Genomic DNA, 25046 nt, shown 5'->3' with positions numbered 1-25046 from the left:
GTGAGAAGCTGCTCATTTACATAAAGCTTAAATTCAGACCTGAATGTGTTGCTGATAGTGTGTGCCTTTGAAGGATATTAGTTGTAGCTGCTGACTTACCTCACCTTTTCTATCCTTTGCAGAGTCGGTTTGTCGTGTCCACCTGGGGGGTGTTTGGCAGTGAACGTGAGTCCAGAAGCACCGGGCTTCGATCCCTTTGGGCGCTGGAGAGCGCGCCGTCCTTCGCTCCGCCAGATAAACGCACTTTTTGTTTGTACAATGAGTATTGCACAAAAGGGGGAAAATAAATTGTTTTGTTTTTTCTGGAACCGCTTTCTGGTTATTTACCGCTGGGTTCAGTCAGACGCAGGTCCGCTCCTCAACCCGCGTCGGCACATAACAGGCCATTTGCAAATGTTTCCCCTCTTTGTATCTCTTCTAATGAGTGGAAACATGGGAGCCTCTAAACAACTCTCAAATGACCTGTAAACAAAGATTGTTCAACATCATGGTTTAAGGGAAGGATACAAAAAGCTATCTCAGAGATTTCATCTGTCAGTTTCCACTGTGAGGAACATAGTGAGGAAATGGAAGACCACAGGCATAGTACTAGTTAAGGCCCGAAGTGGCAGGCCAAGAAAAATCTTAGATGGTGATAACAGTCATAGTCAACCCAGAGACCTGCTCCAAAGACCTACAACACGATCTTGCTGCAGATAGTGTCTCTGCGCATCGTTCAACTACACAGCGCACTTTGCACAAACAGATGCTGTATAATGCTGTAATGTAGAGGAAGCCTTTTCTGAATACACGCCACAAACAGAGTCACTTGAGGTATGCTAAAGCACATTTGGACAAGCCAGCTTCATTTTGGAATAAGGTGCTGTGGACTGATGAAACTAAAATTGAGTTATTTGGACATAACAAGGGGCGGTATGCATGGCTGAAAAAGAAGACAGCACTCCAAGAAAAACACTTGCTACCTACAGTAAAATTTGGAGGTGGTTCCATCATGCTGTGGGGCTGTGTGGCCAGTGCAGGTACTGGGAATCTTGTTAAAGTTGAGGGTCACATGGATTCCAGTCAATATCAGCAGATTCTTGAGAACAATGTTCAAGAATCAGTGACAAAGTTGAAGTTGCGCCGGGGCTGGATCTTTCAACAAGACAATGACCCAAAACACTGCTCAAAATCTACTAAGGCATTCATGCAGAGGAACAAGTACAATGTTCTGGAATGGCCATCTCAGTCCCCAGACCTGAATATTATTGAAAATCTGTGGTATAATTTTAAGCGGGCTGTCTATGCTCGGAAACCAACAAACCTGAGATGTTTTGTAAAGAATAATGGTCCAAAATACCTTCAACCAGAATCCAGAATCTCACTGGAAGCTATAGGAAGCATTTAGAGGCTGTTATTTCTGCAAAAGGAGGATCTACTAAATATTGATGTATTTTTTTCTGTTGGGGTGCCCAAATTTATGCACCCGCCTAATTTTGTTTAAAGAATTATTGCACACTTTCTGTAAATCCTATAAAGTTCATTTCACTTCTCAAATATCACTGTGTTTGTCTGCTATGTGATATATTTAACTGAAAATGTTGAAAATCATGGAAATCATCAGGGGTGCCCAAACTTTTACATACCACTGTATATCGGCATAAAAATATGTGCATTCAATGCAGAAACTGTCTACAACTAATCCTGGACAAAAGTCTTCACAAACAGGTTAAATAGTTTCACTTAAATTTAGTGTTTTCATGTTTCTTTGGGACTCACCCTCTGGGATGGGCCGAGGTGTGGGGTAGTCCAGTGATTTGGGAATCTCCACAGCAGGAGAGGGCATGGACGAGGGTTTTTCAATTCGAGGTAATGGTGACTCACTTTTACTGGAGACACTTGCTGCTGTGTTGCTCTCTAGAGTCTGACCTGCCATAGGGCTGGGACTGCTGCACAGAGGCAGGCTCGGACTTATCACACCACTGGTCCAGCCTCCAAACGAAACTCCAAGTAAGGAACCACCTGACTTTACCTGGGGAGAAAAGGAGAAACTTAGGTGTGAGGTGTGGAGACAGACGTAGAGAGAAAGGAATATAACACCGAGTCATATCTGAAGCAATTCAGGTGATCTGATACATGACAGACAAATGTCTATCTTTCTAGGTGTGCAGCCAACAACTTCACCTGCAGGGCTGACAGCGGGTAGGTGAGGAGGCCCGCAGGGTGGTGAGGGCTGGCAGAGGCTGAGGCAGCAGAAGGAGTAAGAGGCAGCGCAGGTGACGGAGGTGGAGATCTGGGCTTGGCTGGCGTGGATATGTGTGGAGACATACGAGGAGCTCCTGGAGGAATTGTAGTGAGGGAAGAAAGGTCACAAGGGGAACGAGGCAGCAGACTGAACCAATGTCCGCTCCGCTCTGTCAAGACCCTAAGTAGCTGGTCACTGGCTTGAAATGGGAGGTGTGGAGATGGGGCAGGTGATGAAGCCGGAGGAGTGTTCTCTGGGCTTTCATGTGGAACTGGTAGGCACGGGACTGATGACAAACATGAGGCCGGGGGAGGGACATTAGTGGTCATCATGGAAGGTGTTGTTGCTACAGCTGGCTCAGAGGTATTGTGAGGAGGTGAGGAGGACATTACTGTAGACTTGGCGATAGCAGTGCCCACTGGGCTACGATTTTTTGGGGGGTGGGAACAGTCTATTTCCATTGCCTCTACAATGTCTTTACTAACATTTTCAAGTGTGCACAGTTTGGAAACACAGCCTGCTTGCTGGTAGAAAAGGGTTGGAGAGTTTTTCATTCCATCATGCTCCTTTTTTTCCTCTTTCTTTTGCCCCAGGCCTTGTGTGTATATACATGGTCCATCATGGCTGGTGGATTCTGCCTCGTCGACTTCCATCTCCTGAGGTTCCTCTTTGACACTGACCTCTTCTGCTTGTCTCTTCCTCTTCCGTCGTTCCTCCTCTAAGTCCTCTGGAGCTGGTGGGAATGTGGATTGCACAATGTGAATTCAGACGAAAAGTCACGTACCATAGTTTAGTGTAGTCTTCATAATTAAGTGCTGATCAGTCTAGAAGCTAAGCAGGCATTTCTTAGAATATAACAGCGACTTGCAGATAAAGTGGTAAATGGACTGCATTTATATAGCACTTTTCCATCTGAACCAGAAGCTCAAAGTGCTTTACAACAATGCCTTACATTCACCCACACACAGATTCCAGGGCGTTGCTATGCAAGGTGCTCAACTGCACAACGGGAGCAACTGGGGGATTAAGGACCTTACCCAAGGGCCCTTCATGATTTTATGGTCTGGCAGGGGTTTGAACCGAGGATCCTCTGGTCTCAAGCCCAACATTTAACCACTAGATCATCACCTCCCGCAAAACAAAACAAAAAAAAATCTTTCCCTGAACTGTTACCAATGCCGCGCTAGAAAAGCAAAAATGTAGATGAGTGGGTGAGTTAGTCCTTCCCAGTCAGCTTCTGTAGACAATAATTAAAAAATATTAAACATGTCATTTTGTAACTCACCAAACTGAAAGAAAACTTAATTAGGAGAAGCCCTATTGCATCTGGTGAACACTGATGCACCACATCAACTGAAAGAGCAACTTTGTTTTGTTGATGTCAAATACCAGATGGTTAGTGGATGTTGTGTTTAAAATCCACACGTGTTTTATGCCTAGCTAATGAGCTAGCACCTACTGGGAAAAACACGATGGCCTCTACATATTTAAACTGTAGATGAAATTGAAATGAAACATTAGATGGCATGCGTGGCTGTGGATAGTGCTAGAACCTTTGACTGGCTACACAAATTATTGATGCTGACCAGAAACAGTGCTCCTGAGAATTCCAAAACATGTTTCAAACATTGTTCTGAAGTCTGTATGAATACACTGCCAACTGATTAATAACAAATGCTTTGAAACTTTCCAGCTGGTTTGGAGATGAAACATTAAAACACACAAGTGAATGAACTAAGATCCCACTGTTGGTGAATTTCATATTTGAAGACTAAAGTCAGTGCAGAGTCTGTATGTGCTTAACATGTACTTTACTTGTTTAACTTTCTGCCCGTTCTTTGCATCTGCAGATTGTTTGCTTTTTTGGAACACGGTGCGCACTAGCCATGTTGAGTATTCAGTGGATTGCACAAATGGAAGTGCCAATCTTTTTATGTGAGACTTGTTCATAGTGTGACAACCTTCTCCACTCTGCATGGCTTCAATGAAGACGCCTCCACAGTGAGGAAGGACCCAGTACCGGCGGCGGTAACGGTCCTGGCCGTACATCATGGAGTGCAGAGAATGAGAAATCTCAAACAGCTTTCTTCTGATTTGATGATGTTGCTACAGTGACACAAAATGCAACCTGTGATTATTAAACATTATTTGCTCCACAGAACTTCAGGAAAACAAATATTTAGCAATAATAATAACAATAATGCTACACCACTGAGACATTTTAAAAGTTGTACACACTAAATTGTTTATAGACCTGGAACTTGCTTGTGTATGTCTCATGTAACATATACATGTTACATACAGTAGTGTTCAGAATAATAGTAGTGCTATGTGACTAAAAAGATTAATCCAGGTTTTGAGTGTATTTCTTATCGTTACATGGGAAACAAGGTACCAGTAGATTCAGTAGATTCTCACAAATCCAACAAGACCAAGCATTCATGATATGCACACTCTTAAGGCTATGAAATTGGGCTATTAGTAAAAAAAAAAGTAGAAAAGGGCGTGTTCTCAATAATACTAGCATCTGCTGTTGACGCTACAAACTCAAAATTATTATGTTCAAACTGCTTTTTTAGCAATCCTGTATTTAGTTTTATAACCACAGTTTTTCATGATTTCTTCACATCCGCGAGGCATTAATTTTGTAGGTTTGGAACCAAGATTTTGCTTGTTTACTAGTGTGCTTGGGGTCATTGTCTTGTTGAAACACCCATTTCAAGGGCATGTCCTCTTCAGCATAAGGCAACATGACCTCATCAAGTATTTTGACATATCCGAACTGATCCATGATACCTGGTATGTGATATATAGACCCAACACCATAGCAGGAGAAACATGCCCATATCATGATGCTTGCACCACCATGCTTCACTATCTTCACTATGAACTGTGGCTTGAATTCAGAGTTTGGGGGTCATCTCACAAACTGTCTGCGGCCCTTGGACCCAAAAAGATACAATTTTACTCTCATCAGTCCACAAAATATTCCTCCATTTCTCTTTAGGCCAGTTGATGTGTTCTTTGGCAAATTGTAACCTCTTCTGCACATGTCTTTTATTTAACAGAGGGACTTTGCAGGGGATTCTTGCAAATAAATTAACTTCACACAGGCGTCTTCTAACTGTCACAGCACTTACAGGTAACTCCAGACTGTCTTTGATCATCCTGGAGCTGATCAATGGGTGAGCCTTTGCCATTCTGGTTATTCTTCTATCCATTTTGATGGTTGTTTTCCATTTTCTTCCACGCGTCTCTGTTTTTTTTGTCCATTTTAAAGCATTGGAGATCATTGCAGATGAACAGCCTATAATTTTTTGTACCTGCGTATAAGTTTTCCCCTCTCCAATCAACTTTTTAATCAAACTACGCTGTTCTTATGAACAATGTCTTGAACGTCCCATTTTCCTCAGGCTTTCAAAGAGAAAAGCATTTTCAACAAGTGCTGGCTTCATTCTTAAATAGGGGACACCTGATTCACACCTGTTTGTTACACAACATTGACAAACTCACTGACTGAATGCCACACTACTCTTATTGTGAACACCCCCTTTTCTACTTTTTTTTTTTTTACTAATAGCCCAATTTCATAGCCTTAAGAGTGTGCATATCATGAATGCTTGGTCTTGTTGGATTTGTGAGAATCTACTGAATCTACTGGTACATTGTTTCCCATGTAACAATAAGAAATATACTCAAAACCTGGATTAATCTTTTTAGTCACATAGCACTACTATTATTCTGAACACTACTGTACATATTTTACAGTATTAATGCACACTCTATTAAGTGCTTTAAGATTGGCCTCTACTGGTGGTTGGCTCTCACTGCGGTATTGTATCACTTCCTGTTCTGGAGCACAGCGGTGTTTTTCTGTATCTGTTAGCTGTTTAATCTGCGCAGTTAGATTGATCTAGTTATCTAGATTACGGTTTGTTTCCCAGTGTAATCTTTACGTGCCTTAACTAAAGCACTCCTTCTGCTGAATCACCTCTAAATTATTTACACATTATTCACTTTGCGTGTTTTTAGGAATCCGCTAGCTTAGCGTAGCTACTAGCTCTTAGCCGATTTAGCATGGCAGCTTCTCCTGTCTCTCCCGCACTTTTCTGCTCTGGGTGTGAAATGTTTAGTTATTCCTCGGCCTCCTTTAGCAGTAATGGTACTTGTAATAAGTGTAGCTTATTCGTAGCTTTGGAGGCCAGGCTGGGCGAATTGGAGACTCGGCTCCGCACCGTGGAAAATTCTACAGCTAGCCAGGCCCCTGTAGTCGGTGCGGACCAAGGTAGCTTAGCCGCCGTTAGTTACCCCCTGGCAGATCCCAAGCAGCCGGGAAAGCAGGCTGACTGGGTGACTGTGAGGAGGAAGCGTAGCCCTAAACAGAAGCCCCGTGTACACCGCCAACCCGTTCACATCTCTAACCGTTTTTCCCCACTCGACGACACACCCGCCGAGGATCAAACTCTGGTTATTGGCGACTCTGTTTTGCGAAATGTGAAGTTAGTGACACCAGCAACCATAGTCAATTGTCTTCCGGGGGCCAGAGCAGGCGACATTGAAGGAAATTTGAAACTGCTGGCTAAGGCTAAGCTTAAATTTGGTAAGATTGTAATTCACGTCGGCAGTAATGACACCCGGTTACGCCAATCAGAGGTCACTAAAATTAACATTAAATCGGTGTGTAACTTTGCAAAAACAATGTCGGACTCTGTAGTTTTCTCTGGGCCCCTCCCCAATCAGACCGGGAGTGACATGTTTAGCCGCATGTTCTCCTTGAATTGCTGGCTGTCTGAGTGGTGTCCAGAAAATGAGGTGGGCTTCATAGATAATTGGCAAAGCTTCTGGGGAAAACCTGGTCTTGTTAGGAGAGACGGCATCCATCCCACTTTGGATGGAGCAGCTCTCATTTCTAGAAATCTGGCCAATTTTCTTAAATCCTCCAAACCGTGACTATCCAGGGTTGGGACCAGGAAGCAGAGTTGTAGTCTTACACACCTCTCTGCAGCTTCTCTCCCCCTGCCATCCCCTCATTACCCCATCCCCGTAGAGACGGCGCCTGCTCCCAGACTACCAATAACCAGCAAAAATCGATTTAAGCATAAAAATTCAAAAAGAAAAAATAATATAGCACCTTCAACTGCACCACAGACTCAAACAGTTAAATGTGGTCTATTAAACATTAGGTCTCTCTCTTCTAAGTCCCTGTTGGTAAATTATATAATAATTGATCAACATATTGATTTATTCTGCCTTACAGAAACCTGGTTACAGCAGGATGAATATGTTAGTTTAAATGAGTCAACACCCCCGAGTCACACTAACTGTCAGAATGCTCGTAGCACGGGCCGGGGCGGAGGATTAGCAGCAATCTTCCATTCCAGCTTATTAATTAATCAGAAACCCAGACAGAGCTTTAATTCATTTGAAAGCTTGACTCTTAGTCTTGTCCATCCAAATTGGAAGTCCCAAAAACCAGTTTTATTTGTTATTATCTATCGTCCACCTGGTCGTTACTGTGAGTTTCTCTGTGAATTTTCAGACCTTTTGTCTGACTTAGTGCTTAGCTCAGATAAGATAATTATAGTGGGCGATTTTAACATCCACAAAGATGCTGAGAATGACAGCCTCAACACTGCATTTAATCTATTATTAGACTCTATTGGCTTTGCTCAAAAAGTAAATGAGTCCACCCACCACTTTAATCATATCTTAGATCTTGTTCTGACTTATGGTATGGAAATAGAAGACTTAACAGTATTCCCTGAAAACTCCCTTCTGTCTGATCATTTCTTAATAACGTTTACATTTACTCTGATGGACTACCCAGCAGTGGGGAATAAGTTTCATTACACTAGAAGTCTTTCAGAAAGCGCTGTAACTAGGTTTAAGGATATGATTCCTTCTTTATGTTCTCTAATGCCATATACCAACACAGTGCAGAGTAGCTACCTAAACTCTGTAAGTGAGATAGAGTATCTCGTCAATAGTTTTACATCCTCATTGAAGACAACTTTGGATGCTGTAGCTCCTCTAAAAAAGAGAGCTTTAAATCAGAAGTGCCTGACTCCGTGGTATAACTCACAAACTCGTAGCTTAAAGCAGATAACCCGTAAGTTGGAGAGGAAATGGCGTCTCACTAATTTAGAAGATCTTCACTTAGCCTGGAAAAAGAGTCTGTTGCTCTATAAAAAAGCCCTCCGTAAAGCTAGGACATCTTTCTACTCATCACTAATTGAAGAAAATAAGAACAACCCCAGGTTTCTTTTCAGCACTGTAGCCAGGCTGACAAAGAGTCAGAGCTCTATTGAGCTGAGTATTCCATTAACTTTAACTAGTAATGACTTCATGACTTTCTTTGCTAACAAAATTTTAACTATTAGAGAAAAAATTACTCATAACCATCCCAAAGACGTATCGTTATCTTTGGCTGCTTTCAGTGATGCCGGTATTTGGTTAGACTCTTTCTCTCCGATTGTTCTGTCTGAGTTATTTTCATTAGTTACTTCATCCAAACCATCAACATGTTTATTAGACCCCATTCCTACCAGGCTGCTCAAGGAAGCCCTACCATTATTTAATGCTTCGATCTTAAATATGATCAATCTATCTTTGTTAGTTGGCTATGTACCACAGGCTTTTAAGGTGGCAGTAATTAAACCATTACTTAAAAAGCCATCACTTGACCCAGCTATCTTAGCTAATTATAGGCCAATCTCCAACCTTCCTTTTCTCTCAAAAATTCTTGAAAGGGTAGTTGTAAAACAGCTAACTGATCATCTGCAGAGGAATGGTCTATTTGAAGAGTTTCAGTCAGGTTTTAGAATTCATCATAGTACAGAAACAGCATTAGTGAAGGTTACAAATGATCTTATGGCCTCGGACAGTGGACTCATCTCTGTGCTTGTTCTGTTAGACCTCAGTGCTGCTTTTGATACTGTTGACCATAAAATTTTATTACAGAGATTAGAGCATGCCATAGGTATTAAAGGCACTGCACTGCGGTGGTTTGAATCATATTTGTCTAATAGATTACAATTTGTTCATGTAAATGGGGAATCTTCTTCACAGACTAAAGTTAATTATGGAGTTCCACAAGGTTCTGTGCTAGGACCAATTTTATTCACTTTATACATGCTTCCCTTAGGCAGTATTATTAGATGGTATTGCTTAAATTTTCATTGTTACGCAGATGATACCCAGCTTTATCTATCCATGAAGCCAGAGGACACACACCAATTAGCTAAACTGCAGGATTGTCTTACAGACATAAAGACATGGATGACCTCTAATTTCCTGCTTTTAAACTCAGATAAAACTGAAGTTATTGTACTTGGCCCCACAAATCTTAGAAACATGGTGTCTAACCAGATCCTTACTCTGGATGGCATTACCCTGACCTCTAGTAATACTGTGAGAAATCTTGGAGTCATTTTTGATCAGGATATGTCATTCAAAGCGCATATTAAACAAATATGTAGGACTGCTTTTTTGCATTTACGCAATATCTCTAAAATCAGAAAGGTCTTGTCTCAGAGTGATGCTGAAAAACTAATTCATGCATTTATTTCCTCTAGGCTGGACTATTGTAATTCGTTATTATCAGGTTGTCCTAAAAGTTCCCTAAAAAGCCTTCAGTTAATTCAAAATGCTGCAGCTAGAGTACTGACAGGGACTAGAAGGAGAGAGCATATCTCACCCATATTGGCCTCTCTTCATTGGCTTCCTGTTAATTCTAGAATAGAATTTAAAATTCTTCTTCTTACTTATAAGGTTTTGAATAATCAGGTCCCATCTTATCTTAGGGACCTCGTAGTACCATATCACCCCAATAGAGCGCTTCGCTCTCAGACTGCAGGCTTACTTGTAGTTCCTAGGGTTTGTAAGAGTAGAATGGGAGGCAGAGCCTTCAGCTTTCAGGCTCCTCTCCTGTGGAACCAGCTCCCAATTCAGATCAGGGAGACAGACACCCTCTCTACATTTAAGATTAGGCTTAAAACTTTCCTTTTTGCTAAAACTTATAGTTAGGGCTGGATCAGGTGACCCTGAACCATCCCTTAGTTATGCTGCTATAGACGTAGACTGCTGGGGGGTTCCCATGATGCACTGTTTCTTTCTCTTTTTGCTCTGTATGCACCACTCTGCATTTAATCATTAGTGATCGATCTCTGCTCCCCTCCACAGCATGTCTTTTTCCTGGTTCTCTCCCTCAGCCCCAACCAGTCCCAGCAGAAGACTGCCCCTCCCTGAGCCTGGTTCTGCTGGAGGTTTCTTCCTGTTAAAAGGGAGTTTTTCCTTCCCACTGTAGCCAAGTGCTTGCTCACAGGGGGTCGTTTTGACCGTTGGGGTTTTACATAATTATTGTATGGCCTTGCCTTACAATATACAGCGCCTTGGGGCAACTGTTTGTTGTGATTTGGCGCTATATAAAAAAATTGATTGATTGATTGATATGGATGAAATTAAATAAAGTGTTTTTTATAATTAATATTACAACTTATTCATCTGTGATTTTCAACACTGAATCATATCACTTAAATCTATTCTTTATTAAAATCAATAGGCATGGAAGAGGCACAGAAACACAGAGGAATGTGCAGCATGCCATTCATCAGGATGGTGGGAAATCAAACATTACTTCATGTTTCTGCAGTTACATTATAGTCTCCAATGAGGCCATTTGATCACTTTCCCTTGTTCAGATGTCAGATATAATGTATATAATGATGCTCTTAAATTGAAGTGAGTTGTACTATGCATTATGAAATGTCAAAGAACACACCTTGGTTAGTTTTTCTATCTGTTTCTCCACTTCCTCGACAGTGGTGGTTTGTTCCATGTCATCCTGAGAGGATAGAACAAATAAAAACAGTCCATGAGCCGCTATCAGACATCAGCTTCATTGATGGATCTGTGGAGCATCACAATGAAGTTCAGACACGACCGCCTTTTATTTTTACCTCATCACATGTTTCTATTTTTTTGGCCTTCTTTATTTCATCTTCCTCATCATCATCCTCGTCCTCAGCCTGGTCTTCACTGTACTCATCTTCATCGTCATCATCCTCGCTGTCTCCGCCCAGTTTTCTCTTGCGCTTCAGGCCAGAGGATGGCGTGCCAACAGACTGGTTCTCGTCTACACCCACACTGGCTTCTCTCTTTCCTGTAAGCTTGGCATAAACTGCCCTCAGCCTGGACCAACAGGCAAACAGTCAGCATGACTGCATCCCAACAAACAAGATTTTCATTTCTGACAGTTAGAGAAAGCTTACTTCTTCAGTTTTCCCTCCAAAATGATCTTGTCCTTCCTCATATTGGCCATCTGATCCAGGCTTTTGTCAATCTCACTGGAAGAAGGAATACAATCTCATCAGCTGCATTGATTCTTTTACATGTAAATAAGTTCAGCTATGTGTTACAAAAAAGAGCCATTAGAATTATCAACAAAAAAGGTTACAGAGAGAATACCAATAATTTGTTTGTTGCAACTAGTCAATTAAAATTTAAGGATCTTGACTTAAAAATTGTACTTATTATGTGGAAAGCTAAGCAACATGATCTCTAAAATTTGTTTAGTCTTGTTACACAGGCCATTTGTCATAGAAGAAAATATCATTTTTGGACTACGTCTGCATGGACTGCTATGAAACAGAAGTGTCCTGTTAAACTTTGGAATGTACTGAATGAAGAATTTAAAGGTTGTACAAATGTTTATAAATTAAAAAAAATGTATAAGAACAAAATCATGAGAAAATAGAGAAAATTAGAAGAAAATGGACGTAACTGCTGAAATATAAGACAATCGCATTATTGTTCATGATGTTTATTTGATGTTTGATGACTTGACGAGGTGACGGCGTTTGGGACTTTGGGTTGGAATTGAAGAAACAAATGATTTTCTCTTTTTATTTATTTGTTTTTTTTATTTTGTTATAAGGAGCAGAGAACAAAAGATTTATCTTCTTTCTGTTCCTTTGTGTTCATGGAAAATATTCATGGGAAATGACATGAAATGACATGAATGAATGAATGATTGAACAAATAAGCAAGATTATTATTATTATTATTATTATAAATCTCTACTGTAAATGACAACTCTGTGAGACTTTCACTATATTATAAAAAATACTACTACTTGGAAATTATGCAAAAACATTGAGTGAAAGATTAAGACGGTGAATCTGGATCAAATGGCACTGAGTTCAGTAAATATGATGGCTGAACCGTGCTCACTGGGACGTTGATTTTCATGCTTCAGATGATTTTCGTACCTGATGACAGCTTTGCTGCAGGATAGTTCATTACCCAAGAAGCCCAAAATTGAGGCCTTCTGTTCAGGCGTGTGGGCCTGAAAGGCCTTAGTCTTCAGACTGAGAGCCAGAGGATCCAATTCTGTATTGGCACAATGGGCGGTCATGTACATCTGCAGCACCTCAGACACATTATCCCTGTTAATGCCAACGTTGGTCAGGTGGTCCCCCAGCATAGTCTTTGTCTGACACAAGATGATACATACAAGAAAAGTTAAAAGGTTTATTGTCAATACAAAATCAAGTTAATCTGACTTCTGAAAGTTTGCAAAAGATGGTGCAAGAGTGCTCGACCTTCGCCTCACATGTATAACGCATGTAACAAATATTACACGTGTTTTTGATTTGGTAATTCAAAGCTGTGCAAAATTAAAGTGCACTTTATATAAACTTCACCAGTTTGTGTGTATGTGCCTTTTGTTTCACAAAGTAAAGTAGCTCACCTTTTGTCCTGGTGGCAAACCGGGATCACAGACAGCCAGAGAAAGCAGTTTCACCAGAAGATCTTGGACATGACCCATGCTGTCCCCAACATTGAGCAAGCCCTCTTGCAGCATGCCCAGCGTGGGAATATCCGCATTCAAGTCCAGCCCTAAAACCTTCCCAAAACCTCTCAGGAATTGCATCAGCATCAAGCAATCTGCCACGGCTCTCCCTGGCAATATTAGCCCTGGAATCCGTGAGAACTCTGGAAGAGACTGCACAAAAAGAGGTGCGTGTGATGGTGCATCCCAATTTGCAGCAATTCAAATCTTCATTATGTAATACAATCATGTACCCACTAGGGGGCACACATGTTCACAGAATTGCTGCTTAGTGTTTTACACCCAACATATGATTTATTTAGTTCATTAACTTAGAAGCCTCAGGACTATACCTCTCTGTTGGTCAAAGTTACTATTTTTACTAGCAACTACATGCAAGCACTGACCATTTATTGGACATCATGTATGATAACATACACCACACACATGAACATTTATTAGGTTGACATTTTTGCCTACAGAAGTGTTTACAGGATGTATTATTTTTTGTTTTAATTACCTTATGATCAGAGAGACACATGTCTTCATTGGGTTTCTTTAGTTCCCTCGCTATCTCCAGCTCCAGCCGCCGTTGCTCCAGTTTGCGCTCTTTGTTCAGGCGCTTCTCATCTCTTTTCTCCTGGCGCAAGCGCTCACGCTCCTAGAGAATCCAAAATTCGGGGAAACTTTAGGAAGTGAAATGTGTGTGCGTGTGTAAAAAAAAAACTGACACGAAGGTTTGCTTGAGTTTTCTGAGTGCTATTAGAATTCAGCCTGATGCTGCAGTGCATTCAAAGGAAAAAGTGCTTGAGGGCCACAATCCTTTGACTTGGTAAGCGTGTAAAAAAAAATGAATGGACGGAAAGAGCACACAAGAGAGAGAGAAACAGGAACTCATCCAGTAAATAAAGACTTGGACTCTTTTTAAGTACTGGGCTGCATGTGACCTACCTCTGCTTTCTTACGAGCCTCAACAGCCTTCATCAGCATTACATGTTGCCTCCTCCTCTCCCTCTCCTGGAGTAGAAGAAAACAAAAATACATTAACAAGCACACCATGTACATAAAGTATCCGATGACAGATAAATGTGTGCTGATACTAAATTCAATAGCGGCACCATACAGTACTTAAACAAACACAGTACAATGCTTCACATGTATACACTTTCACATGTATGGTGGAAGCATAAGTGAAGAATACAGTAGTACAATGACAACCAAAAGCAACATATAGATGCGATACAAAGTAGATGTGATGACAGGCTCAAAAACAAGAAGCAGCTGGAATCGGTGACGGTGCCTCTAGACTACAGCTGACGCAACAAAAGCAACAAAATACTGGCCGTCAGAGGTCTTCTGACTTGCCAAAAATATTAAACTCCAACACTGATGCTTATATGATGCATCATTCAGATAATGTGTTGAGTGGATGAGGAGGTGGAATGCATAGTAAAGAGCAGTTGTAAACAGCAGGCTCGTTTTGCTGCTGCCGGCAGCTTAAACAACACGATGGGATAATTTGTTTTTCCTTTTAAGCATGGAAGAGTCCAAAAGGACACAGGAATCACAAGTGAGTGACAATCATTCTGTATGATCTCTTTCAACTCTCTGCTGTAACATATCAAGCTGTCATTCCCTCCGAGATTTTAAAAAGTAAATAAATAAATAAAAATCCAACCTCCTCACACAACAGCCTCTATTAGGACTTAAATAGAAAGGACATTTCCAGACAGGCTAATTAATGACATCATTGTAATAAACAAATGTCTGTGGATGCCAACCGCCTGATTACAACAGATTTGTATCCATACTGGCCTGATTCATCTCCAATCGGAATGCCTAATAAATATAGAGTTAAAAAATGTCTGCACTCATAGAGCCTGCTGCATTTGGATTGTTTTGCTGCTCAGAGACATGAGGATAATGATCATATCAGGCTACAGTAAACACAATGTAATAACACTTCATTGACCACAAGAGGACAATTAAATCGATAATTAAACTGCATTAATTAAATTTTAACTGATATTTAAACAGTAAAACTGCACATAATAACCTACAACTGAAGGTGCCGGGGATTGATTGCACAATCAAACCCACTGTTAAAAGATGAAGGAAGACCCTATGAGTCAGCTGCAACTGTGCATGAGTGAGAAGAGCTACAAGCAGGGACAGCCAGGCCACAAAATGCAACACAGAACCATATTTGTCCTCATCGTGGAATTGGTTACGCTGTTGTTTTCAGCACCCTGTGAGGTCTACTCTGTCTTGATGCAACTCCACCATAAAGACAAGATGATTCCTGGTAGCTCTTCTCATTCTTTGTGCAGAGTACAAGGAACAGTGAACGCCAGAGAGGCTGGAACGAGGCGGGTTAAAGTCCAGCACTCTGTGGACTGCAGAAAAGATGCACGGACGAACAGACAGAAGCTTAACGTCGGAGGGGAGGGGGGGGGGGCCGAATTGTCAAGCACTCACGGGCAACACAGGCTACTCCAATACAACAGTGAAACATTGCAATGTGATGGATGGAAACTCCTCGAGTGCACTTTGAGACAGTGAGTGTGGATTGGCTAGCAGTCTTTGCAATGCATTCTGAGTAGAAGGGAGGAGGATGGGGGGGGGGGGGGGGCAGAAGCTGCCTGGGCCACCGTGACAGGGTCAGTTGTCCCTCAGGACGAGCAGATGGAGGCAGCATACTGACTCGTTTCTCTTTTGTTGGTTTTGCTGGAAAGCCATGCAGAAGAATGTAGTATGACAGCAGCCAGTGCTACACTTAATGCATTGCTATGACAACCATAACACAACCAGTTACACGATGCAGGTGTTAGATGTACAAAAATAAACATACCCATACCATATCTAGTCTATGCCTCTCCAACTCCTGGCAGAGAGAGTTGGCAAAATATTATGGAACAGAAGTCATATCAATTACCATTAAGCACAGGATTCCATGAAAAGAAATACTGAAGAGTTTTATCATGAATACTAGCTGCTTACACATATACTCACACATGCCTGCAGTTAAATGCGCATATAGTATGCACGCGCACACACACACAAACACACACACACGTAACTCAGCAATAAACTATTATGTTCAAGAGGTCTGTAAGTTGTCTTGAATGCCTACCTGGTGTTTCAAAATCTCTGCCTGCTGTCTTCTCAGCTCCTTCTCCTTGAAAGCAGAAAAAGAGAAGATGAGCAAAAAATCAATACACTTTCATAGTGCCGATATCATGAAACTTGATAGAATTTCAGCCCATGTCGACATACTGATGTAAATGTACAACTCAAGTAAAACAAGGCTCCATATATCGGTAAATGCACATGTTTTAATTAATGCAATTTTAGAGAGAAAAAAATTGCCCCATGTTCCAATTGACACTTGTCCTTATTAAACTAATTGCTATCCTACATCTGCTTGGAGGATTTTACGGAAAATCTACACATATGGTACCTTTATCCGTTTTTCAGCCTCTAATATTTTGGCATTGGCAGCTTCTTCCTTCTTTCTCCGCTTTGCCTGTGAATAAAGATGAAGGTCAAGAATCATAGAAAGACACGCATCAATCAGCTTGTCTTTAGTTAGGGCTTTTCTGCACCCTGATTGTTTGCAGTTTTCTGGTTTAAGTAACGATTTCCTGCCCCCGAATGCCAGTCAAATTTGTAAAACACAGGAAAATGAATAATGTATCTCTTTAATATGTAATTGTGAAATTTCTGAAGCGTCCTGTTAAGAGTGACTTGCCAACCGTGTGAAGTCTAAATTGATTTAGTCCTGCTAAAACACTTTGAAGCTCCTAGAGAATAATTGCATGTGCCTGTGAAAGATTGTGCCTGTGCAAGTCAACATGCATGCACCTTTGCATGTTTCTGTGTGTGTGAAAAAAAAAAAAACAGCACACCCCCCACCCCCTTTTTCTATCGACCCACTTATGCTAAACTGTTGTGTGTTGTGTGATGGAAAAAAAGGACTTTTCTGTCCAATTTAAATAAGGTCTGAAGAGGCAGCAACAGCCATTTTAATATTCAACAGCCATCAACCAAGACCAATTTAGCATTAGTTCCATGTGGAATTATGCCTAAGAAGACGCAGCTCCTCCAATGCATGCTGCAGTTCAGTAATGAGCTTTAGGAAGATTAAAACACTATAGACTGAGGGGCTGAAGCTATCCAGGAATGTGCTGTTGGATCTGATTCTGTACCTCCAAAATTTGCTGCGCTTTCAGTTCCTTCTCCATTCGAATTTGCTGAATACGCTTGATCTTCTCCTGTTGAAAAAAAAGAAGCATAATCTCTTGATATTTCAGAAACTGAAAAACATCCTTTGATAACATCACTTTTCAAACACACACAAACAAAAAAAAAAACGCAATAAGGTTAGTGCTAGCAGTAATGATGTAATTGAAGGGTTAAAAGCACCGAAAAAGCAGCATTCAGCATTTCTTGCTGTGCAAACAGGGACGACGTGTGTCAGAACACTGAGGTGAGGAGAAAGAAAAAGATTTGTCAGCACACTCGTAAAGCAGACCCACCTGCTGCTTGAGAATCTTGATCTGCTCTTTCTGCTTCCTCCTCTCCTCTGCTGCCCTGATAGCTACAAGAGAAAAGCCCGTTTCGTATTAGTAACCGCACACATGACCTACAAACCAGCCGCACAAATAACATCCATATCCAGGAGAATTACAATTATTAGACTTCTTTCATTCCGTCTTTAATCGTCACAAAGTTCAAAGTGCTTTCATAAAGAGAAACCTGAGAACAAATTACATGCAAACAAGATCACAATTAAGATGAGTCATTTCCACAAACTATCATCACACTTACAGACATGCTAATTATAACATCCAACAACATCATTACAAATATCAGCATGTAAAACTCAAGTAAGTGAAGCTCTGTCAGAGAGTGCAAACAGAAAGTAGAAGGCTGTAAAGCAAATTACCATTTGAAAATATGTAAATGATATAGATTTTTTAAAAAGTTAAGATTAACAACTTAATCTCGGGTAAACTAACAAAAGCACAATATTTTCTTAAGTCAATCCAGTCAACAGTATCATCCACAACACTGGCTAGACCAATCACCAGGTCTGACCAAGACAGCTTGGACCAGATCTAAGCCTGAGGCACAATATCAGAAGTTTTACTTTACTCGTTGCACATCTGTTGGATAATGGCGATGGAAAACAACCTCATATTCCACACAGCAGAGAAGTCGGCAAATGGTAAAGTTTAATTTAAAATTTTTTAACGGGTCAGTCTTTTACAATTAAGTAGTACTTGTACTCTTGAGAGCGTGTTGTTCTGAAAATCAGGTGTGGTTGTGTACAGATCTGGTGCATTGCCATCATCTGGTAACCCAAAACAGTTGCACATTAAACCAGCAAAAACCAGATCTAAAATCCGGTCCTGTCTCAAGCGCAACACTCAGTCGCACCTTACATAAGCAGGTTAATATGACATATATAATACGTACACTCAGCTTGCCTTCACATATCGCTGCCAGTCGCCTGCAACAGTGTAATGTTAATATTACAGCCTATTATGTTTTCTGTAGACCCCCCCCAGAGACAGACTACTATATACAGTATGTGTAAAACATATGACAAAAGCAAACTGAAAACAGGGAAGCACGCTGGAATGGTTAGGACTGTAAGGTCCACAGTTTACAAGTTGGACAACTAGTCCCAGAGACTCTGTTCCACCCAAACAATCACCAGCCCTGTGCTGTGGCAGACCAGAGGTCTTGTAAACAGTGGCACAACAAAAAGCATTTACCTTGCTGTTTCCTTGCTTCTTTGGCTGCACGCGCCAGTGCTTGCTTTTCCAGTTTCCTCATCAGTTTCATCTGGGCAGCTTGTCGGGCTATTTCTAAACAGAACAAAAAGACAACAGTATAAATTTCAGGAGATTCCCTAAAATGCTGCTGAACAATGTACAATCTGCTGAGCAGTTTCAATGAGACATTTCTATAACTCCTGTAAAATATCTGCAGAATTATAGGCATGTTACAAAACAAACACTTTTCCAATAGAAATCAACATCCTCTTTATTAATTTAAAGTCATGCTCTACTCTAGTCTAAGTGGCTCTACTCTACTCTTTTCTACTCTCCTATTTTACTCTTCCTTTTTAGATATTTAGATATACCTTTGTATACTGGCATAGTTCCACCTTAGAATTGGAATATAATTTATAAGATATACCTTACTGAATTTTTATGCATTGTTTAAGTAACTTTAGTACAGTACGGTCAACTGTGTAACACCACTAGAGGGTTCTGCTGCTATACTAAAAAATGTATTTCCACTGTCATCATCCTCCAGCATCTGCTTCTGCTGGCAGTTATATTATCAAAGATAAACAAAAGCCCCGCATGTGCAAACACTAAGAATCTTGTTTGGTACAAGGTCCTATTATCCTACTTCAATTGTATCCAGCTATGTCTACACAGTAAGAAATTAGGAAACTAGCATTTTAGAATTTGTGTGTTTACCCTGCATTCTGGATAGCCCACTATAGGAAAAGTGAAATATTACCGTAATCCCTGCCTGGCCTTGGCTACCTGCATAATACTTGGTTGATTAATGGGAAATGCACTTATGACAAACATATTTCAGGGCTAATTTCCTCTTCTAACCTTGAGCCTCAAGTTTCCGCAGAAGTTTGACCTCACTGGGACTGGGCCCCTCTGGGACTAGTGGATCGCCCACATTAGGGGGTCGCCCCTTTCTCCGCCGTGTACCTTTGGCTCCTTCAGTCCCCAACGATCGTTCTGAATTTGGGGGTCGTCCCCTGCGACCTTCCATCGCCAAAATACGAGGAATGACCTCCTCTTCCTTCAACAAGCTCCACTGTAAACCCTTCATAGAGCGAAGGGTAGAGATGGAGACATTGGGAGGGGTGGAGAGAAAACAGTAAATCAATTGTTGACAACAATACGAAAATAGACTTTCATCTGGTTTCCAAGAGATTTAATTAAGATTAAATTAAGAATTTTCTGTCACTATGTCACTTTTTTAATCACAATCCTGCTACAATGCCCAGGTAAGGCATCATTAAATAATAAATTAAATTAAAATAACTTTACTTATCAGCACTGGGGGCAACCTCTTAATAATGTACTTCATAACACCTAAGAATGATATGAATTAAATTGTTTCCCCTCTGGTTTTTCCCCATTGTACACAATCATCCACTTTTAGGATATCTCAGTATCACAGACACACAGTTTGAGATATATGACTGGTCACCTGTGGAAGTAATGTGAACTGATCATTACATTCTTTTTCATGCACAGTGACAGAGCTATGAGCTACAACTACTGAAGGTTTTGGCAGATACCTATCCAGGCCCTGACAGTGACTGCTGCATGAAGCTTAGCCTGTCGCTAGATGAAAAGATGAACAGGGATCAGGGGACAGAGAGAGAGACAGAGATACAGAGAGAGATAGATAGATAGATAGAGAGAGAGAGAGAGAGAGATGAAAGGCAGTCACCTGGGGTCCTTCTCTGGCTTCATAGAAGTCACCAACCCTGATCTTTGCACTGAAGCTAAAATTATCACGCGTGATGCCACTTATTCCATTTCTGGATAGATACTACAGAAGAGAAAATATATTGATGTTGGTTTAGGCAGATATAAAAATAAAATTATTGGGAAATTAGCGACATGTGAAAGTAAATGGAAGACACTATATTGGAGAGAGACTAATATTACAGCGTGGATCTGTGCAGCGCTACTAATCACTATAAAAGCAAGGGGAGGGGAGGGGGTGCAAAAAAAGAGCAAACGCTCTCAGAAGACAGAAACAGTTTTGACCTTGGGGTGCACAATTCAGACCCTTTCATATTTATGTGTGGCCATGCTAGGCTTTTTGCTGCCTAGTGAGTGAATCTTTGTTTTTTTTTTTTGTTTTGTTTTGTTTTTCAGTTTGGACGCTGCAGTCTGAGGCAGCTGTGACAAACATATTTGTAGCTTTAAAAGAAGAAAAGAGAGAAAGCTGTAGATTATAAGATGCTGGCGCAAAGGGGCCAAAGCTGTGCATCCCAACATGAACCACTCCTTTTTTGTGTGTGTGTTGAAAATAAGAGTGGAAAAAGTGGCACAGGGAGTGAATATAATCTCTCACTAATGGGGTCACAGAAAGTGGGGGAGTGGGGTGGGGTGGGGGGGGTGCAGCTGGAGTGATTGTGCAGCTAACAAAACAAATCCTGATGCACAAGCAATCATTTGAGTAAAGTGGATGGGCAGTGTTGCAAATCTTATCCGCGGCAAATCAAAAGCCGTACTCATGACAGTGATTTTGCCTTCTCTCTGTAATCTCAGGTGCAAAGTGGCTCATCTACTTTGCCTCAACACATTTGCCTCTGCATCACAGCTTTAGTTGATACTAAAGGGTCACTAGACCAAGGTACCTTCACAACATCTGGATACTGCCTTAGTTTCTTGCCACAGGGGGCATAATAGGCCACATCACCCTGAGGCCGCTCAGCCAGTGTTTTGATCCTTGTTTCTCTCCGCCACCTGAGTTTTTTAAGAATAGAAGAAAAAAAAAAACAGTTTTTCATCAAAAACAGTCTGCATAGTGCATGTGACTGTGCAGGCACTCGCATGTTCATGTGAGCATTCCTGTATTTTAGTGCTGCTTTTACACACAGCTGAAATACCTGAGCTGTACAGTAACATCAACAAGTGTGACCAGAACCCATAGTCTGACTGCGGCAGCTCAACTTTACAACTAGAGTGAGCAGTGTTTTAGGTTTTACTATATGAACAACAAACGGTAACACGAAACATAATGCTGCTGTGTGTTGCTTTCTGCATGAATCTCATAGTGCTTTTCTTTTTAAGTTCTGAATTTGTAGTAATGGCAACAAAACAAAATAAAACTGTCAACAAGAGAAGAATTGAGGGAACAAATTGAGCTATCTCATCACTTGATGGAGATTTGATCAAGATGTAGCAGGCATGGCTGAGGCCAGAGAACATGATTACTTGCTCGCTCCGAACCCTGCACATGGCCACAGTTTCACAGGTTGGCTCGAGTATCACTTGCCGCATGGGCAAAGTGGAAAAGCATAGGATTACCACATGGTTTGGCTAAAATCTGCTCTTCTGTGCCAGTGAAAACAGCACATTGGCAGTGTACGATTAAGCAACAAAACCAAATACACAGTCTGCATTTTAGAAACTGGAGTTTTCTTTCTCTTAGGCTCCCGTACATACCCTAACTCCAGAGGTATCCTCAAATCCTTCTCATCCGTCACCCTCTTCCTCTTTTCAAAACCTGCAGACAGAGTTCAGCCATTGTCACAACAGCACCATGTATGACTGAATCCATAATGTACTGTAACATTCCACAACCTCATCATACCAGGTAACTAACAACATATGGTCAGGTACATGAATGAATGAATTTATTCGGCACACAGACTCAACAATAACAAAAAACTCATAAACAGGACAATTTAACAGTGAACCTGTGTGACTGAAAGGGTGCGGGCAGAAGCAAAAGCTTATGAATGCCCAACCCTTTTACCACAAAAGTAAAGTGTATAAGTGTATACACACACACACACACACACACACACACACACACACACACACACACACACATATATATATGAATCACCCTGTAAATTTTCATCCCCAAAACTAACACCTGCATCAAATCAGATCTGCTCGTTAGTCTGCATCTAAAAAGGAGTGATCACACCTTGGAGAGCTCAGTCATTGATGATATGGAGCTGCATGTCAGGTAAAGGAACTGGGGAGATGGCTGTCATTACATCATCAATAAATGCACAAGTTTACATTGATATTTTGGACACTTTTCTTATCCCATCAATTGAAAGGATGTTTGGGGATGATGAAATAATTTTTCAAGATGATAATGCATCTTGCCATAGAGCAAAAACTGTGAAAACATTCCTTGCAAAAAGACACATAGGGTCAATGTCATGGCCTGCAAATAGTCCGGATCTTAATCCAATTGAAAATCTTTGGTGGAAGTTGAAGAAAATGGTCCATGACAAGGCTCCAACCTGCAAAGCTGATCTGGCAACAGCAATCAGAGAAAGTTGGAGCCAGATTGATGAAGAGTATTGTTTGTCACTCATTAAGTCCATGCCTCAGAGACTGCAAGCTGTTATAAAAGCCAGAGGTAGTGCAACAAAATAATAGTGATGTGTTGGAGCGTTCTTTTGTTTTTCATGATTCCATAATTTTTTCCTCAGAATTGAGTGATTCCATATTTTTTTTTTCCCTCTGCTTGGTCTAAAAAAGTAACCGTTACTGACTGCCACAATTTTTTTTCTTGATTTCTTATAGTGTTTCTTAAAGCCAGAAAGTTGCCATTTGAAATGACTTTAGTTTTGTGTCATGTCTGTGATCAGTTTTTTTTCTACAAAATTAAACAACTGAATGAACATCCTCCGAGGCCGGTGATTCCATAATCTTTGCCAGGGGTTGTATATATATATATATATATATATATATATATATATATATATATATATATATATATATATATATATATATATATATATATATATATACACACATACATACATACATACATACACATACAGCAATCGCCAGCACAAACAGTATAAATTAATCAAACAAAAATTCCAAACACTGTGCACAATACCCAAAAACAATACAAAAATCCTTTAAACATAGTTCATCAGATTATAACAAGTAATTATATTGTTCTTATAGAGCCTTTTAAAAGCTGACTAAGGTACCAGATAATGTTAGATGTTTGATGTTATCAGGTCAATTATTCCAAATGTTAACACCTTTAACAGAAATGCAATGAAATACATAAATGTTTGGACAGTGACACAATTTTGCCTCTTGGGTGGCACAGAGAAGGATATTGTTGAATACAGCTACAGATTACCACAAAGCAGACAAGAGACACACTGAAAAAAATGCTACTTTGGATCAACTTTAAAAAAATGATGTAATTTGTTACAGCTAATTTTTTTAGTTTCTCACAATGTATATTTATGATTTTGTAAAGTGGTTCCAGCAGATTTAAACTGGAAACCACAATTTTTCATTAGACCAATGTAAATAAGTACTTTGAATGAAGTGCACTGTGTTTCACGTTTTTCAGTGCACAATCCTCAAACTGACTTGTTTTCTTGCAGGAAAATCCGTCTGTATTCCAATCTACCATCAAAAGCTGCACCATGCACAGGTATTCCAATCACAGCAACAGAAGCGTGTAACTCCTTCAGAGTTCCCTGGTTGTCTTGTTGGCTTCTCTCATTAGTCTTCTTCTTACACGATCACTCAGTTTTTGAGAGCTACCTATGCCAAACAGGTTTACCATACAGTGCCATATACTGGTAGTGTTTCCTATTTCATTAATGTGTAGTCCACATGTAGAACTTAGATGTAACCACTCAAAACCATACTCATCAGTACAAAGGGTAAATATGCACAGTTAAACACTGCTCGATCGCCCCCCAAAACCCCCCTCAAATGTCAATCCTGAAAATAGGAATCCTTTTTCTTTCAGTGTTTAAATCATATCCTATTATCTTGTAAATAAATTCTACTTAAGAAGAGATGAAAGAAAGAAAGCCTAAAGGCAAAGGGCTGGATTTTTTTGTTTAGAACATTCCTAGTAAGTTAAATGCATCGTATTTTCTCTGATCGTATAATCTTGCTGCAATGAAAGAAGGCAGAAATTAACTTCATTGTCCTAAACAAGTTGTCATGGTTGTTAGGCATGCCCCTACAGGACCTCAGAACCATGACAACCAACAGCCTTCTTCCTGCCTCTACAAAAACAACAGCCTTCTTCATTCAGTCATCAGAGAAGGATGTTCTGTTATTCCAGAAGCGCTGCAATCCTTCTCTATTCTACACAGTATAACACACAGTAACAGTGTGGTCAAGGCCCCTATTCAAATAATCAGTAAACAGCTACACACTAACCCGTAAGCAAATATTTGTGACCTCTATC

At 40.5% G+C, this 25046-nt stretch overlaps 1 protein-coding gene across 14 annotated transcripts in view; it reads right to left on the bottom strand.

The window, feature by feature from the left end:
* Positions 1 to 25046, bottom strand: part of baz2ba (bromodomain adjacent to zinc finger domain, 2Ba) — a 242098-nt gene that overhangs the window by 12373 nt on the left and 204679 nt on the right. For 5 of the 14 annotated variants that reach the window (XM_034195278.1, XM_034195285.1, XM_034195327.1 and 2 more), the window contains 20 exons: positions 22289 to 22349; positions 21478 to 21586; positions 20559 to 20660; positions 19700 to 19922; positions 18839 to 18931; positions 17594 to 17655; positions 17264 to 17329; positions 16516 to 16581; positions 16189 to 16233; positions 15907 to 15939; positions 14007 to 14072; positions 13576 to 13716; positions 12975 to 13229; positions 12493 to 12716; positions 11494 to 11568; positions 11182 to 11413; positions 11004 to 11066; positions 4186 to 4330; positions 2164 to 2957; positions 1759 to 2011 (listed from right to left, as the gene is read on the bottom strand). In XM_034195278.1, the coding sequence (XP_034051169.1) occupies positions 1759 to 2011; positions 2164 to 2957; positions 4186 to 4330; positions 11004 to 11066; positions 11182 to 11413; positions 11494 to 11568; positions 12493 to 12716; positions 12975 to 13229; positions 13576 to 13716; positions 14007 to 14072; positions 15907 to 15939; positions 16189 to 16233; positions 16516 to 16581; positions 17264 to 17329; positions 17594 to 17655; positions 18839 to 18931; positions 19700 to 19922; positions 20559 to 20660; positions 21478 to 21586; positions 22289 to 22349 (3108 nt within the window). The remainder of the gene's footprint in view (positions 1 to 1758; positions 2012 to 2163; positions 2958 to 4185; positions 4331 to 11003; positions 11067 to 11181; positions 11414 to 11493; positions 11569 to 12492; positions 12717 to 12974; positions 13230 to 13575; positions 13717 to 14006; positions 14073 to 15906; positions 15940 to 16188; positions 16234 to 16515; positions 16582 to 17263; positions 17330 to 17593; positions 17656 to 18838; positions 18932 to 19699; positions 19923 to 20558; positions 20661 to 21477; positions 21587 to 22288; positions 22350 to 25046) is intronic. The other 9 variants (XM_034195305.1, XM_034195375.1, XM_034195311.1 and 6 more) reach the window with 5 other exon arrangements.

Source organism: Thalassophryne amazonica, chromosome 2 (genome assembly GCF_902500255.1).
Source record: "Thalassophryne amazonica chromosome 2, fThaAma1.1, whole genome shotgun sequence".
NCBI classification, from domain to species: domain Eukaryota; kingdom Metazoa; phylum Chordata; class Actinopteri; order Batrachoidiformes; family Batrachoididae; genus Thalassophryne; species Thalassophryne amazonica.
The sequence above is the reverse complement of the archived record's forward strand: the minus strand, read 5'-3'. Positions and strand labels throughout refer to the sequence as shown.